The sequence below is a fragment of the Drosophila navojoa genome, chromosome 2 (assembly GCF_054131105.1).
Source record: "Drosophila navojoa isolate 15081-1374.11 chromosome 2, UAZ_NAV_1.0, whole genome shotgun sequence".
In the NCBI taxonomy this organism is placed as follows: Eukaryota; Metazoa; Arthropoda; class Insecta; order Diptera; family Drosophilidae; genus Drosophila; species Drosophila navojoa.
Genome location: NC_142890.1, coordinates 16707943 through 16723830, shown reverse-complemented (window position 1 = coordinate 16723830; position 15888 = coordinate 16707943). Strand labels below are relative to the sequence as shown.

The window sequence follows — 15888 nt, the reverse complement described above, 5'->3', positions numbered from 1 at the left end:
CGGTCTATGTGTTCTCTGGTTAGTGCCTGCGCCCTGCCTATCGAAACCTATCCAACACTGTTGTCGTACAAAGACCAACGATATGCCATCGCTAAGTGCTCGGCTGTTCACATAGCGCAACACACGTAGCTCCCAAAAAAAATTAAATTTCTTGTGCAATTTTCGCTTCAAACACGTTAAAATAATAACAATTTTTGTGCCAAAGCAAACAGTACGTTTGAACAAATTGTAAACGTGCATTAACGCGTAAACAAGCAAATGGGAAACGAAAACAAGTGTCATTCCGATGGCTACCTCACCCTTCCCAGTTTGTATAAGAAATAAACAAATTCCAATTGGAAAATAGTGGTTCCACTCACACAATAAATGCAACACATTTGTGCGGGCGCAAAGTGTGTGCATAAATGTGAAACAAAACGAATAACACAAGAAAGCATAGAAAGTTAAACGTGAAAACAACTATTGCGCATTCCACGGAAGCAGTTCGGTAGTAATAAGCAACAACAACAGCAACCAGCCAGAACAAGCTACTCGAAAGGTAAGCAAAAAATGTACGTGAGTGTGTATGACGGGAACAAGCGGGCGAGAGCGTCACGTTAATAATAACAATTGCTTAGTATTGTACACACACAGGCAACCACAGCCGCCATAGTATCATACAGTGACACTTGCTTTTGGAGCGCTCAGGCAAAATGGCAGCCAAGAGCAATGCTAGCACTGATGGTGGGTGGGCCGCAGACCGCCTGAGCGATGTTCATGTGTATGTGTTTGTGCGTGTCTGTTTGTGTATGTGATTGTGTGTATTATATTACTCAATAAAACCTTCGCAATTAACTTGGGCTAACTAGATACCTATTTTCGAAGTATGTATTGCTGATAAGAATTGTAGCAAATCCGATTCGTCCGCCACACTTCCCATCGGAATTGTGTCACAGCAACTTTCTTTTTGCCCTGCAGCTGCGCTGCATTTACACTCTTATTTGCTCACTTGCTAGTTGCTCACTCGCTTTTTGTTTTGCAATTAAGCATTCAGTAGGTTATTAAAGTCAACTACATACACAGTTGCCTCAATTAGTTAGTCGCCTGTCATTAGCCACTCGAACTGACAATGCTTTCAGTTGGCATTTGAGTTGCATCTTCCGGTGTCCAATTGGAAGATCACTTTTATAAGAGGTCGCATTGCCAGATTATTACACTTCCCTCTTCATTTGTGTAACTTCATTTCATTTTCATTTTCATTTAATAAACTTGATATTTATTTAAACAAAAATTTAAATGAATATTCGTATTTCAGAGTAGGACCACTTTCGGAGACATCACTGTATTATAAATATTGTAATATAAATTTGCGGTAATAGTTTATTCAAATATCGCTCATCAGTTGAGTTCTTTGTTTACGGTTTACATTATGGCTTACTATTCCCTTTTTACGCCCGTTGCTGACTAATTGAGTAAACATTATAAATGCCGTGCTCCTTCGTAAATACTTTGATTTTGTATTTCACGTGCTGGCTCATATACATATGTACATACATACCTACATTCATGTGTATATAACTTGAAAACAGTTGTGCCGGCTGTTCTGCAACTGTCCCTTTTGCCTGCCTTTTAAGCAATTTTTTCAAATAGCTACAATGGTTCCGTTATTTCGAACGCATAAAAACAAGTGAAACGGCAGCTTGGATGAGGTCCTTCTGCTAAAGAGACCAAGGTGCGCATACAGATAAAAGGAAAATCAAATAAGAACTTAAGTCTTCAAGGTTTTATTATCTAAGTGAACCGCTGATAACGTTATAAATAAACAATAAAAATCATATCTATAGTTAGCTAAAGACATGTACATATACACATACGAAATTTTAACATATACCTATATGTATTTATGTGACTAATATGTGCTAAACGAAAAATAAATTGAGAGAATGATTGAGAAACTGTCGAAAATTACGTTGATCGCGCTTAATTGCGCAGTTTTCATTTTTACAAATACAAACATCAGATTATTAATGCAAATTGTCTTGGCTTTTTGTAGTTGGGTGCGCTCTACGCTCTCTCTGTCTCTCTTATCTGAATAGCGCAGACCTCTCTCGCAATCCACCTACACTTACCCTTACAAATATCTTAAGCTGTTTTTCTTTCTTAATATACCCTGTTCCCATTCAAGAAAGTTTGATCGACTAACACACATATAAAGTCAGGAAAAATTATTTTAAAATTCATCTCGAAATCTAGACTATATAACCATTAACGTCAAAAATTAGTCGAATGCAAGGAATATCTCACTGCCGTCCATTCTTGTTTAATTGTGAATCAGACCAAATATAAAAAATTTATTTTGAAATTAATTTTCTCTCATTTTTGAACAGTACAAAGTATAGGGCATCTACTTATTGGGCACTCAGGTTAAATTGCTTTATTGTGGGCGTATGCTAGTGTTGTAATAATTTATGGATTTAGTTTGCAATCGTTCTGCGCAGCACAACTGACACAGATGGCAACGCCACCGCGAGCTTTGGATACCATCTCGCTGTGCTCCACCGTATCCAGTTGCCCCGATCGCAATGGTTTCTATGGCGGCTTTCAGCGCAGCGACAAACCCAAAGAGCCTTTGTCCAAGGCACAAATCATAGCGCGTGAAAAGAAATGGCTCTACATGATTGACAACTGGTCCATTTATATGTCCAAGAACTACAAAAAGGTTAGTAAGCGATACATAAGTGAATCAATTAAAATAATTACATATTGCTCCACTCCACATCACAGATACGTGACAGATGCCGTAAAGGCATACCCAAATCGGTGCGCCCCAAAGCTTGGTTTTATCTATCCGGCGCTTATTTGCTTAAGAAAAAGAATCCCGATGTCTATGAGGAGTTGCTGAAGAAGCCTGGCAACCCATCGACCATTGAGGAAATTAGAAAAGATAAACATCGTCAGTTCCCATTTCACGAAATGTTTCTCGACGAGGAGAAGGTGGGCCAAATCGAGCTGTTCAATGTGCTCAAAGCCTATTCGATATATAATCCCAAGGTTGGCTTCTGTCAAGCGCAAGCGCCAATAGCTGCATTTCTATTGATGCATTTGCCTGCAGAGGATGCCTTCTGGGTATTCGTAAGCGTATGTGATGTGTAAGTCTTGCCACTCATAATTTTTAGCTATGTAAAAACTCATGCCTCTTTATAGTTACTTGCAGGACTATTTTATACCTGGTCTCGAGGTGATACAAAATGATGCAGGCATCCTGGAGGGACTGCTTAAGAAAACCTGCCCACCCGTCTATCGTCACCTGCAGAAGCACAAAGTGGAGCCGCTGCTCTATATGACGGACTGGTTCCTGTGCGCCATGACACGCACTCTGCCCTGGGAGACGCTGTTGCGTGTCTGGGATTGCTTTCTCGCCGAGGGCATTCGTGTAATGTTCAAGGTGGCCTTGGTTATCATTGGTGCCTCACTCAGCAGACACAAGGTGCGCAAAACGTGCACTGGTCTGTGCGAAACGCTAGAGGTGCTACGCTCCCCGCCCGAGCATATCATGGAGGAGGAGTTCATCATCAACAATATGATGCGGCTCAACTTGCGTGTGGAAGACTTTCAAATCGAACATACGCGTCAAAAGGCGCGTCGCGCCAAACAAAAGGCGCAACAGGACGGGTTAGCTTCTGGAGGAGGCGCCAGCAGCAGCAGAAGGAATATGCCCACTCTGTGAGGCTGCAAACAGATAACAATTATAAAAACAGAACCATTTACTATTACTTCTACAACAAAGAGCAACCAATTGTTACTAAACACACACACACTCAATGCATAAGTTGTGTATCAATTCTAATGCAAAGTCGAATAGTGAGAAAGTCGTGCACAAAAGAGAAAGGAACTGACAAATTGTAGGCTTCGAAATGATAATGGGGGAAAACCACAAAGAGAAACTGTTTAAGCAACAGTAAATTAGATAACGTTCATTCCATGCGCAAACGAAAAGTATTTGGCAAAAGAAACAAACAAAAATGAAAAACAGCAAAAGTTTTGTTTTATATTGAATAAGAAAACAATTTTTGTTCTAATTTGTATTTTATTATATTATTTAAACATTATTTAAATAGTTGCAATTATTACATGCGTGCAATTTGTTTATGCTTTCTAAAAGTATTCATTATTATTTATTGTATTACATAACATTAAACGAAACACAAAAATGAAATAAATTTTAGATTTAGGATTCTATTAAACAACGTACATATCGTATTATTATCGTACTAAATTGAATCACAATAACATAACAATTGAATCACAATAACATTGCAGTGGCATCTGCCCGATATGCCTGACATTTAAATGTATATACATGTTTTACGTATTACTTTTCAAATTCCTTCTCTACCCTGTTTGTCTTTTTTCTTTTTTTTTTTTTTTTTTTTTTGTTAACTCGTGTTTGCCAAACCACATAAAACAATCAAACACAGAATACATACATACATCGTTGATCACTACAGAGTAACAATTCAAGAAAACTTTTGTGGGAATGTTATATGGGTTTTTAGTCGAAATTAATAATAAACGAAAATACTATTACTAATTAATAATAACTCGTGTCAATTAATGTTCTTTAAATAATTCGAGTACTTAAGCCCCTCGCCCGATTGGCTGATTGAACGTCATTGAAGTAGTACGCACTGAACTTACTTTCATTGATAATAATTTTCGATTTATAATCTTATCAGAATATTTGTAGCCATCATCTCACTTTCAATCGTTAAGAGAATGTTGAAAGGTACACGGATAACGAAACATTACAGAGCACGAACATATTTCATCCAGGTGATCTAATGATTTTATGCAGTTTTGAGCCAGTATTGATTCAATAGAGAAAAACCAAGATTTTGTTGTCATATTCAATTGTCTTATTTATTTTCAGTATATTAACGAAAAGCTTAAGTTAAAAATAAAAGAATGCGGGTACAAGTTTAAAGCTGCTAAAAATCACTAAAAAGAGAAAAACAGAATTTGTACTCCCAATTTGGGGTAAATAGTCAATTACATAAGATTTGAATTCGTTTTGGAATAAAAAGAATCAATTTTTCTAGGGATATACTTTAATATAAAATATTAAGTTGCTTATTCATTTTCTGGTTTAAGTTTCTAGAACTAATCCAAGTAGAGACCAATCATTGTAAAGTGAGACACTAGTTAATTTTCATCGAACAAATAACTATAAACTAGGACAAAGTATAGATTGTACATTGTCAATATATCATTTATTGATGTATCAGTAGCTAATTCAGAAATCTCATAGTAATTTCACGGTTAGCTTGTAATGTAATGTATGTGGTTCTCGGCTGGGAGATTAGGGTATGGTGATAAATAATAAATAGTTGCAGTGTTATTTATGATCTACTTAAGTAATTAAATGAGAATTCTTAAGGAAATTTCAATTCTTATGTGAGTCGTATAACCATAAACTATCTATAAGTACTTATGTTCAGTTAGATATAGATATTTAAAATTGTAAATGGGGTCTCCTATTGGCAGACTTGCAGATTCTGTTGTTCACTGGGCTGGCAAGATTTGGCCAGTGTTTCTGTTTAACCTAGCAGATACTGTTCTTCAAACTCCATATCCTCTGCATCATCGTCTAGCAAATGCGGCGGCAGCGGCATATAGAGTCCACTGTCAGTTGCTTCTCCGCCAACAGCCGGCTGCTGACTATCATCCTCATCTTCCAACTGCGTTTGCATTTGCTCGTCTTGCTCCACCACATCCGGATGAACGTCGCGTATGTGCTGTTGCAGTTCACGCATACTGTGCAATCCGGCAGCCACCACACCATGACTCTCGCCATCCGGCGACTGCTGTTCGCATAGCTGGCAGCGTATGTATGCGGCATAGGGCAAATGCTGGAAGCGATGCTCTTGCAGCACTCGCAGCTGTTTTGTTGGCAGGTGCTCCTCACACTCCGTGCAGAGATACGATTCGTCTCCCAACTTGCGCATATGCAGCATCTCCCGCTTGCCTAGACCATGATGGATGTTAATGTGCTCTCGCCACAGAGCTTTGCTGCTGGTGGTAAACCCATCACCGCATTGAGGACACATCAAGCGATATGTCGCGACATCGAGTGTCTCTTTTGCGAGCATGGTAGGTGGCCTGTCCGGCTGATCAGTGGTGTCTTCATCATTCTCCTGGCCGGTCAGTGGCTTGTTGTCGCAACGATTTGTATCGCGGTTCAGGTGCTTAAAGAACATTTGCTTGCGAACAAACTCCCCTGAGCAGGTCAAGCACTTGAAGGAGCGATAAGGCAGATGTCGGAACTTGTGCGACTGTAGCTGCCCAATGGCGCCCTTAGTGTGCGTCACTGTCACACGCTTATAGCACTCCAGGCACAGATAATGATGGACGTCAATTTGGCGAAAGTTTAAACCTATCCGACTATTGTAGTTGTGTTCCTCAACGATGTGCTTGCGCCAAAAGGCGTGCGAGTCAAAGTTCTTATTGCACTTGGGACAAAAATAGGTGATGAAGTCCAGATCAACAGCATTGTGATACGATATACTATCCTCCAATGTGTTAAGTCCAGCGGGTCTCGTCGGCAACACTCCCGGCTGTGGCTTGAGCGTGCGGCTACTACTGGGAGTAGGTGAGGCAGAAGCTGTGCCGGTGGCAGCTGTGGTTTGCGTATCCCTATCCTTATCCTTATGCTTGTGCTGCTCGTGGCCATTCTGGGACTTCTGGTGCTGGTCACGCCAAGATGAGGGCTCCCGTTCATAGATGTTGTGCCGCGTGCGGAGATGCGCTGCGATGTTGGGCTTATGATTGTAGCAGGTGCCACATACCAGGCACTTCAGATATAGTCGATAAGGCAAATGACGAAAATGATGATCCTGCAAGCCCTTTAGCTTGGAATTACACACAATGTCCTTGCAAAGGGTGCACTGATACCGATATTTGTCCAGCTGGCGCATATTCAAATACTGCCGTTTATCGAAGTTGTGCTCCTCGTTAATGTGGCGACGCCACTCGAACTGTGTCTTGTAGGCCTTGCCACACGACGGGCACAGGAAAATATAATTCTGCTCTATAGTGGAAGCTCCTGCGGGGTTTTTTAAGGGCAAACTAGCTGCAGTGGTTGAAACGGCAACAGGCGCTGTAGCAGCCTCCTCCGTGGGTTCCGCATTGTCAAACTTTTTGGCACTGTATTGCGTGTCCATAAAATCATGTTCCTCGCTGATGTGCGTCTTTAATGCCACCTGTGTGGCAAACAGCGAGCCACAGTCTACGCATTTGTAGCGATTCGGATTAGGAATTGGTGCAGGAGCGACAGCAGTAGGTGCTTGCGGCTGGCGTCCCAATAAACCGCTGGTACTGCCTAGGGCGTAATCATCGTCGTCCGCTTGCATTTGTTCACCGAAATCATTCTCATCATTTATATTATTGTTACTAGGTGGCGATTGCTCCTCATCCAAATATATAATCTCATACGTCTCATTGGCCACGGTGACGATTTGTTTGCGCGGCGTGTGCGATTTGTTTGGCGTCAATGGTGCAACACCTGATCCTGATCCAACCACTTTGCGCGGCTCGTAGCCCACACGATGGTATGTTGCCAAGTGTTTGACAAGACCCTTTCGATCCGTGTAGGACTTATGGCATTTGCGGCATCGCGCGTACGCCTTGTAGGGCAAATGTGTTATCCTATGCTGCTGGGCATTCTGTATGCCATAGGCATTAGTTATGATCTTATCGCATTCGGTGCACTTCAACTGGCGATCATTGATCACCTCAAAATTCAACTTGGTCAGGTCATTCATGCCGTGCACTTGTACAACATGGGTGCGCCAATGTTTCTTCTCTATAAACTCTCTGCCGCACTGCGGACAAAGATAATCAATATGCGGCTCGTACATATCATCGCTACCGATGCGACCACCACGGCGAGGCACATCGTCCCAATGCAATGAAGTTTCATCGTCGCAGCCAATGCCAGGATTCTCCTCACACTCATCACCCACACTGGATATAGCCAATGGCTGCTGTTGCTCCTCCTCCTCATTCTCAGGCATTAAGGTTTCCAAATTATGCTGTTTAAGAAGATGCGTTATAAGTTCATGATGCTCTGTAAAGCCCTTATAGCACAGCTTGCAACGCATCCACTCTGGTTGTGGCAAGTGGCTGAACTTGTGTGTGCGCAGTGTCTTAATTGTGTTCGGGATGACAAACTGAATAGAGAACAGATATAGCAATGTAAAGATATATCAGATATAATCATTACAAGTCTCACCTGCTTGCACTCGAGGCACTGCATTTGCATATCCACGCAGCGAAAGTTCAACCCCCTTCTACTGACGTAGTCGTGTACAAATTCAATGTGCTGACTCCACTGGGCGTGCGTATCACAATCGGTGCCACAATCTGGACACATATAGTGTATATAGTCCTCGCAAATATCCGCTGCACCGCTGCCATTGGCTCCCACAGAAGTGCTACGCTTCTTTACAGCCGCTTGGTTGGAGCTGTGACTGTACTCATCGTCGAAATCATGATGGGACTCCTGAGCTGCCTCCGCTGTGCCTTCCGTTTCCAGCACCTCGTTTTTGACCTCAATGCCATCGTCGTCATGAACCTGCCCGTAATGTTCGCGGTGCTTCTCGATGCGCGGCTCCCGAACACGCGTCTTGCGTCCAGCACTCAGTTTGCCGCCACGCATCATGGCTACCACTTCATCACAGTGCACCATTCGAAGATGTACCATCAGGTCCTGCCTGTATTTGTACTCGCGCTTACATATGTGGCACTTGGTGCACCTAAATGGCAAATGTGTGAACTTGTGCTTTAGCAAATTTTCCCTACTGTGCATCGCGATGCGCTTGTTACACTCCAGGCAACGGTGATACAACTTGTCAATGGCCACGAAATTGAGACCTCGTCGAGTATTGTACTGATGCATCTGGTTCATATGACGCTTCCACATGTCCTGCTGCCTATACTCTGCCCCGCAGGCGGGACATATATAAGTAACTCCGAGTTCATAATTGATGGGTACGCCGTTTTCATCGGTTGCATTGATCTGTGAGGTCGTTGGCCGTGGTGTTGGTGCACCAGCTCCACCACGAGCCATCATCGGCTGAGAGCTAAACGAGGCTGGCAGCGACTGGCGATGCTGGGGTCGGATGGCCGGACCGGTTGGCATAGGGGGTTGCAGAGGGACAGCCGTTTGTCTGGGCAACGGTTCCAGTTCTGGTTCCGCAATGCTAACAATAGGCTCTAGCTCAAAATCAAAAATGGCATCGTCATCGGGCTCGTGTCCTTTTTGTTTGCTTCCCCTGTCGTCGGCCGAGCCCTCATCCTCTTCAGCCTCCTGTTCTTCCTCCTCCTCTTCTCCCAAAAACTCGTCTGCAAGCGCGTTATCGCCATTATTATGGCCCTCCACCTCACCACCGCCTTCATCGAAATCTGCTGAAAACATTGACGTCCACAGATCCATACCTTCCATTTTTGGGAAGCTGTTTGCAGCTCGTGCGTGTGTGTGTGCCGTTTTATAAGAACTAGTTTTTGTATTCAAATCTCAATCACGAACTTTCAACACCATTTTATTTGTACATTCTTCTTTGCAATACCTATGTTGCTCTCGTACACACGACCCTTGAAACTTATGTTTTATTTCTTTCATTTTACTCAAACTTATGGCATTTTTAGATTGCGAAAATTCAAAATGAATCTTTTTTAGTCTGCAAAAATCAGAGCCATTTTGTTTGCGGCGTTGCAGAGTTGCAAGCCGCTTATAATCGGTTAGTTGACGGCGTTGATTTATTGACGCAAAGCCTGTTGTCGTTGTTAATGTCGTTTTTTAAATTAAATAGTAAAATGCCAAGTCGTGCCAAGCATAATAAATCAAATTTTATGAGTTTCGTACGAATTAACGGCACGCGCTGCCGTAAGATGGCAGCAGGGGCAGCTATCAAAAATGCCCTTTTCAAATTATTGCGCGGCGCAGGCACCACTTTGGCGTTGCCAGACTGCAGTTCCTTTTCCAGACAAGCTGGCAGCATCTGTAGACTCCCACGCAACTATTGTACAAAAACAACTATTGGATTTCGACAACAAATGGACCACACGATACCGCCGAAAGAGTACAAATGGACACCAGGAAATCTTATTAGTGACAACTTTAAACTTGGGTCCAATGGCCATGTTTGCATTGTGCTCAATCGGCAAATTCAGGTTCCACCTCACGTGGTCAAGCTGTTATGGAAGAACGGTAAATGTGATAACGAAAATAATCAAAACATAAGCTTTTCCAATAAGAACATCCAATATTCTGTTTACAGCGACTTTACGGTGTGCCGTCGATGGAGGATCCAATCACTTGAAAAACTTTATCATATCCCAGACAGACGGTAAAAAAAGTAGCAAAGGGGAACCTGCGCCGAGCGACATTGAACCACCAGATCTGATAACAGGCGATTTTGATTCAATTACGGAAGATACGATTGAATATTTCAAGGGAATACCGAAAATAAGCACACCCGATCAGGATGCTACGGATTTTACCAAAGCTTTCACAGTGCTACAGCCGGTCATGGTCCAGCGCAAGGTCAAGGATGTGGTAGTGTTTCACGATTGCTCTGGTCGACTAGACCAAGTGATGGCCAACCTGAACACACTGTTCAAAATGCAGAAAGAAAATTGTAATGTATACCTTCTGAGCGGTGATTCTATCACGTGGCTGCTGCGACCAGGCAAACATACTATACAGGTGCCCATCGACCTGGTCACCAGTCAGCGCTGGTGCTCCCTAATGCCTGTTGGCAGCACTGCTCACAATGTGACCACACAGGGGCTTAAGTGGAACCTATGTAAGTGTATCATGAGTACCCCATTGCCATAGATCCCTTAATGTACTGTTTTCATTTGTAGATCATGCACAAATGGAATTTGGTGGTATGGTCAGTACTTCCAATACCTATTCCACGGAATTTGTGCAGGTGGAGACGGACAGCAATTTGATATGGTCCATGGGTGCTTATGACTTCGAGGAGAAATTGCGTTCGACCATCAAATAAATTGGCATCGTATGATTATTTTTTTTTTTTTTCGATAACAATTGCCGCTTGGAGACTTAAAAATTATTATAGCTTAAGCTTGTTGTTGGTTAACAAAGTGACAAAACAAAAACATATTTATTGCTCTGTAACGCTCTTCTGCTAACGCGAGCCGGGTATCGGCATTAATTGAAAGCCGGTGCTGGTGCCCGTTTTCTTACCCAACCAACTGGACGCACCGGTGCCAGCACCTCTCCTGGATGCCGTTCCTCGACTGCTGCTACTGGCACCTCGAGTGCTTCTTACCGGCGTCGCTTTTTTGCGCGGTGATGCGGTGCCCTTGTGGCGCTTGATAGTGGTTGTGGCCCGCCCGCGCCAAGCCCGCTTACGCTTGCCGCCACGCATTCCACCCGCCGATCCTCCACTTCCCTGTGATGCCGCCGCCTGCCCCCAGTCATCATCATCGCCACCTTGAGCCGCCCACGATGCACGGGCGCTACTTGAAGTTTGGGGAGTCGCTGCAGCGGCTGCAGCTTCAGCAGCTTCAGCGGCTTCTAAATCGTACATGACCTGCAAGCATTCCTTCTCTGAGGCATACCCGCTGGTTATCTCCAGCAGCTTGGCTCCGTATTTGTCGAAATTGGCTTTGGTTACATGTGGGATGGCGCACATGTCCTTTTCTGTAGTTGGAAGCTGCTCGGCCATAGCCTTGAGGGCCTGCATATTCATAATACTCGCCATGGTAACATTACGTGCAGCGGCTATGGTGCGGCACAGATCAAGCAGATCTGCATAACATCGTTCGTGTAGATTACTTATTTCGGGTCTGCCCGCTGCAGCTGGTTCGGAGACACTGGCCACCGTCTTAGAGCCACCGCTACTCTCCTTGCGCGACAAGGCGAATTCGATTTTAGGTGTGCCGCTCATAAGCGATGTTATGTTATTTCCTAGATAAATATACGCCTGAGGAATGTCTTTTGTAAAGATAAGATCCTCTTTTAGATAATCCTGCAGCACCATATGCCGCAGTAAACGCTGTACATCCGTCTTGTCCCAGTCTTTTAGAGCGCCATGATGCGGTGTTTTATTGTGCCCAAAATCGACAATCTTCTTGATCATCGATCCTTTCAGTACATCCGCTATATGGAGCAGAGTGAAGCGTGACCGTCCGCTGCACAATTCCCGCACAGCGCACGCAGCTTTGCGGCATTGCTCCAAGGCATCAATCTGTTTATAAGTGCGCTTCTTCAGGCAATTATCGCAGGCGGTACGCCGATCCTCCAGGCACTGTTCGCTTGTGAAATGCTCACCAAAGTAATCCAACTGCTGAGCACGGCGGCAATCGGTAATATTCTCGCAATAGCCAACAATGCGGTTCAGATTCTCAAGGTGAATCTTCTTTACGTGATACTGAAGAGCTCGATCAGCTGCAATGGAAAAAGTAGTAAATTTTACAATGTGATCTTTATATTGAAGCTCTATCACTTACCATCCATCATCTTTTTAAGGCGCTGCATGTCGCTATAGTTATAGTAAAGGATACAGTCGGCTAATTCTCCATCGCGTCCTGCGCGACCCGCCTCTTGATAGTAGCCCTCGATAGACTTGGGCAGCGAATAATGCAGGACAAAGCGCACATCGGGCTTATCAATGCCCATACCAAAGGCGATTGTGGCGCATATTACCCGCACCTTGTTTGTTATCCAATCTTTTTGGCGGGACTCTCGAACTACGTCCGTCAGGCCGGCATGATAGGATAACGCGCGTATGCCCACAGCGCACATTTTCTTCGCCACCTCATCGCATTCCTTTCTAGAAAGGCAATAGATAATACCACTGGCGGTCGCAGGTCGTGACTGTATAAAATTTCGCATATCGTCCAGCGTAGAGACTCCTTTCTTGGGTAGCACCTGATAACGTAAATTGCGTCTATTGAAACTGGACAAAAACCATTTGCAATGCGTCAGATTCAGCTGCTGCAATATGTCCTGGCGCACGCGAGGCGTCGCTGTGGCAGTCAGCGCCATTGTGGGCACGTTGGGAAAGCGCTTACGCAGAATGCCCAGCTTCTTGTAGTCGGGCCGAAAATCATGGCCCCATTGGGACACGCAGTGAGCCTCGTCTATGACAAAACGACTGATATAATTATTGGCGTTCAGTTGGTCCAATGTATCCTGGAAACGCGGCGAGCTGGAAATTTTCTCTGGTGTAACGTATAGTAGCTTTACCAGCGGTGGGTGACCTTCTAGGTCTCTGTATATAGTCATCACCTCATCCAAAGACTGATCACCGGAAATACTCTTAGCGCAGATCTGTAATGGATATAAATTTGATTAAATACATTGGTTCGCATGCCCTTCTCACTCTACTCACATCTAGCGACGACAGCTTGCTGACCTGATCAAAGATCAGAGATTTTAGTGGACTTATGACTATGGTAACGCCCTCTGTGAGTATCGCGGGTAACTGGTAACACAAGGATTTGCCGCCACCCGTCGGCATAAGGACAAAGCAATCATTGCCCAGCAGTGCTGCATTTATAACCTGCAATTGATTGGGTCGAAAGCTCTTCAGACCAAAGCTAAAGCTAAGTGCCTGCATCAGACGTGTGGAGTGCTCATATTGCTGGCCATCGAATTCGCCAGTAATGCCATCGTTATGTACATTGGAATGGAAATTTGCCTCGATCTTTTGAGCTGTCACTGATACTGGTGCACTTGTAGATCCGCTTGTACTAGTCGATGGCTGGGACTTGGCTTTGACCATCGCGTTGGAAGTCAGGTCAATGGTTTGCGACGCCAGTATATGGGCTTGTTCAAACAGCGCCTCATCGTACTCTGGAAAGCCGTCATCATCAAGAACAACCGTTGGAGTCTTGCTGTCGATTTGTGAACTCTTTGCTGGCGGTTGCTTAATAGCTTCAAAATCAGCATAGGCATAGTTATTAAATTCTGATTTACGTCCCTTCAGCGCCTCGTGCTCCTCGCGTATTTGCTTCATTGTCTCCTCAAAATCATCGTCAGACTCAATAACAGTTGTAGGTTTATCTGGGACATCTAATGCAACAGGGGAAGGGCATTGTGTGGAGCTGAAAATTTCGCCCTCATCGAGTCGCATGGTCTGAGCTAAGTAATCATCCTCGTCGGACTCTGCCATTTGACCATCCATAGCCACCAGCTCATCCATATCATCAGGTGGACCATTTGTATAGTTTGTATTCAAAGATTTTTTTGTTGATGTGGTTGTTGTTGTTGGTTTTGTGGTAGTCATTAAGACCAAATCGTTTAGGTCCTCCTCGTTCGGTCCCTCTGACGGACCAGTTGCATGGCTGTAAGGCGATTCTGTTGGCGTGAGATGCTGTTCCGCCTGGATCTCGCGCTCCTCTTGTTCCAGTGCATCAAAGTCTGGCTCTTCAGGCTGCACATTGCGCTCCTGACGCCTGCGCTCTATTTGTCGTTCTAGAAGTTGTGTGCGCGCCTTAAACTTTTGACGCATGACTTTCAGCTTGAGAAAAGTATTTGCCTCAAAGCCATCGATTTCATTGAACTGCACCGCGGGTATCTGATCAATCACCTCGCAGTACTTCTCCATTAACTCTATGTATTTGCTTTTGTACATTCCCATTGTGCTCCTTAGCATTGCCTCGTTCTGTTCTCCAATGTCGGTCTTAGCCATGCCTATATCGTACTGACCCAAATCTCGCAAATAGTCAGCCAGGGTATTATCAAACACTATCTTAAGTCTGGGCTTGACCGATGCTAGCTCAACTGATGGTTTCTCTGTGTTGCCCACTATGGCATCCGGAGTATTCGATTCGGTTGGAGTTGGTGCCGACTTACTGGGCAACACGAACAGTTGAGTGGGCGTGTCAGATAGGGGCTCCTCTTTAACGGGTTTTTTCACCATTTTATCAAAGCTGTCGTCCAGAGTGTTGCTGGAACTCGAGCTGTTTATTTTCGATGATCCAATTCCATTCATTTCGTCGCATTTGTTTGGGGATTGCGACAGCGAGAGTGTTTTGAGTGGCATCTCGGACAACTTATTCATATGGCCATTCAGCTTTGATAATGTCGCTTGGTAGGATGCATCCTGCCTGAGCACCTCATCAAAGTTATCGAAGCTCAATTTCAAACTCCCAGCCAAGGTTGCCTTCGTGGGCGACTGCTGCTTGTTCACAGAATTTGTTGGCAGTGGAGCTAGTGGCGACTGGTTGGCATTTTGAAAGCTGTACCTTTTTATAAGCGCACTGCCATTGGCATCTTTGTCAGGCGCCTTATTCTTAGCTGCCGCTGTAGTAGGCGATGGTACTTGGCTTTGAGTCTGTGCATCATCTTCATCGGATGAAGATGAGTCGAGATATATGGGATTATAAAACTTTGCCTTTGCTGTCCTTGCTGCTAAAATATCTAAGAGAAAAATACAGTTTCCTATTATTCCATTCATTTGAAAATATATATGAAATACTTTTTCTTGCGGGCTTCGAGAGTTGGCTCGATTGACTCTGGCTGTTGTTCTCCAGACCAAGGAATGCAGACATTGTCAGCTGTTTGTTCTGATTAGCGGGTTTTCTGGACATTATGTTAGCTTGTGCACAATTCTAAGCATTTATGAAACTAAATTTATTGAATACGAATATGTAAACAAACATATATAAAATAAAAAACGCGGGCAACAGTCATCCTTTTATTTTACTTGAATAGAGTTGCCAGAATTTTGCAATCTAAGCAAAATAGGGATCAAAATATATCGAAATTCAGTAACTAAAAAAATAGTTAAATTTTTATTTTTTCGCAAAAAGCACATTAGATAATCAAAGTCAAATGGATTCTATTTGAATAAACCAGTTTTAACAAATAGA

The 15888-nt window shown here is 43.8% G+C and overlaps 4 protein-coding genes and 1 long non-coding RNA gene across 7 annotated transcripts in view; 2 read left to right on the top strand and 3 right to left on the bottom strand.

Moving 5' to 3' along the window:
• The window catches only part of LOC149092197 (uncharacterized), a 102586-nt gene that overhangs the window by 38274 nt on the left and 48424 nt on the right, over positions 1-15888 (bottom strand). The window lies entirely within an intron of this gene.
• Positions 75-4227, top strand: wkd (TBC1 domain family member whacked). Of its 2 annotated transcripts, none has more exons than XM_018112671.3 (4): positions 75-538; positions 2478-2698; positions 2764-3128; positions 3184-4227. In XM_018112671.3, exons 2-4 carry the CDS (start codon positions 2492-2494, stop codon positions 3704-3706), a joined length of 1095 nt encoding a protein of 364 aa, XP_017968160.1. In that variant the 5' UTR covers positions 75-538; positions 2478-2491; the 3' UTR covers positions 3707-4227. The 2 variants fall into 2 exon arrangements, with proteins under 2 accessions (XP_017968160.1, XP_017968159.1); XM_018112670.3 differs by having other exon boundaries at positions 2458-2698.
• On the bottom strand, positions 4085-9481 carry LOC108659331 (uncharacterized). The gene is made up of 2 exons (XM_018112192.3): positions 8270-9481; positions 4085-8207 (listed from the first exon to the last, which is right to left on the bottom strand). The coding sequence occupies exons 1-2, from the start codon at positions 9479-9481 to the stop codon at positions 5577-5579; spliced, it is 3843 nt and encodes a 1280-aa protein (XP_017967681.1). The 3' UTR covers positions 4085-5576.
• LOC108659333 (thiamine pyrophosphokinase 1) lies at positions 9826-11163 on the top strand. Of its 2 annotated transcripts, XM_089260120.1 has the most exons (4): positions 9826-10246; positions 10317-10385; positions 10449-10844; positions 10906-11163. In XM_089260120.1, exons 1-4 carry the CDS (start codon positions 9826-9828, stop codon positions 11049-11051), a joined length of 1032 nt encoding a protein of 343 aa, XP_089116246.1. In that variant the 3' UTR covers positions 11052-11163. The 2 variants fall into 2 exon arrangements, with proteins under 2 accessions (XP_089116246.1, XP_017967684.1); XM_018112195.3 differs by having other exon boundaries at positions 9849-10246; positions 10317-10844.
• On the bottom strand, positions 10028-15767 carry Blm (Bloom syndrome helicase). Its single transcript, XM_018112191.3, has 4 exons — positions 15495-15767; positions 13404-15436; positions 12520-13342; positions 10028-12457 (listed from the first exon to the last, which is right to left on the bottom strand). The coding sequence occupies exons 1-4, from the start codon at positions 15604-15606 to the stop codon at positions 11193-11195; spliced, it is 4233 nt and encodes a 1410-aa protein (XP_017967680.1). The 5' UTR covers positions 15607-15767; the 3' UTR covers positions 10028-11192.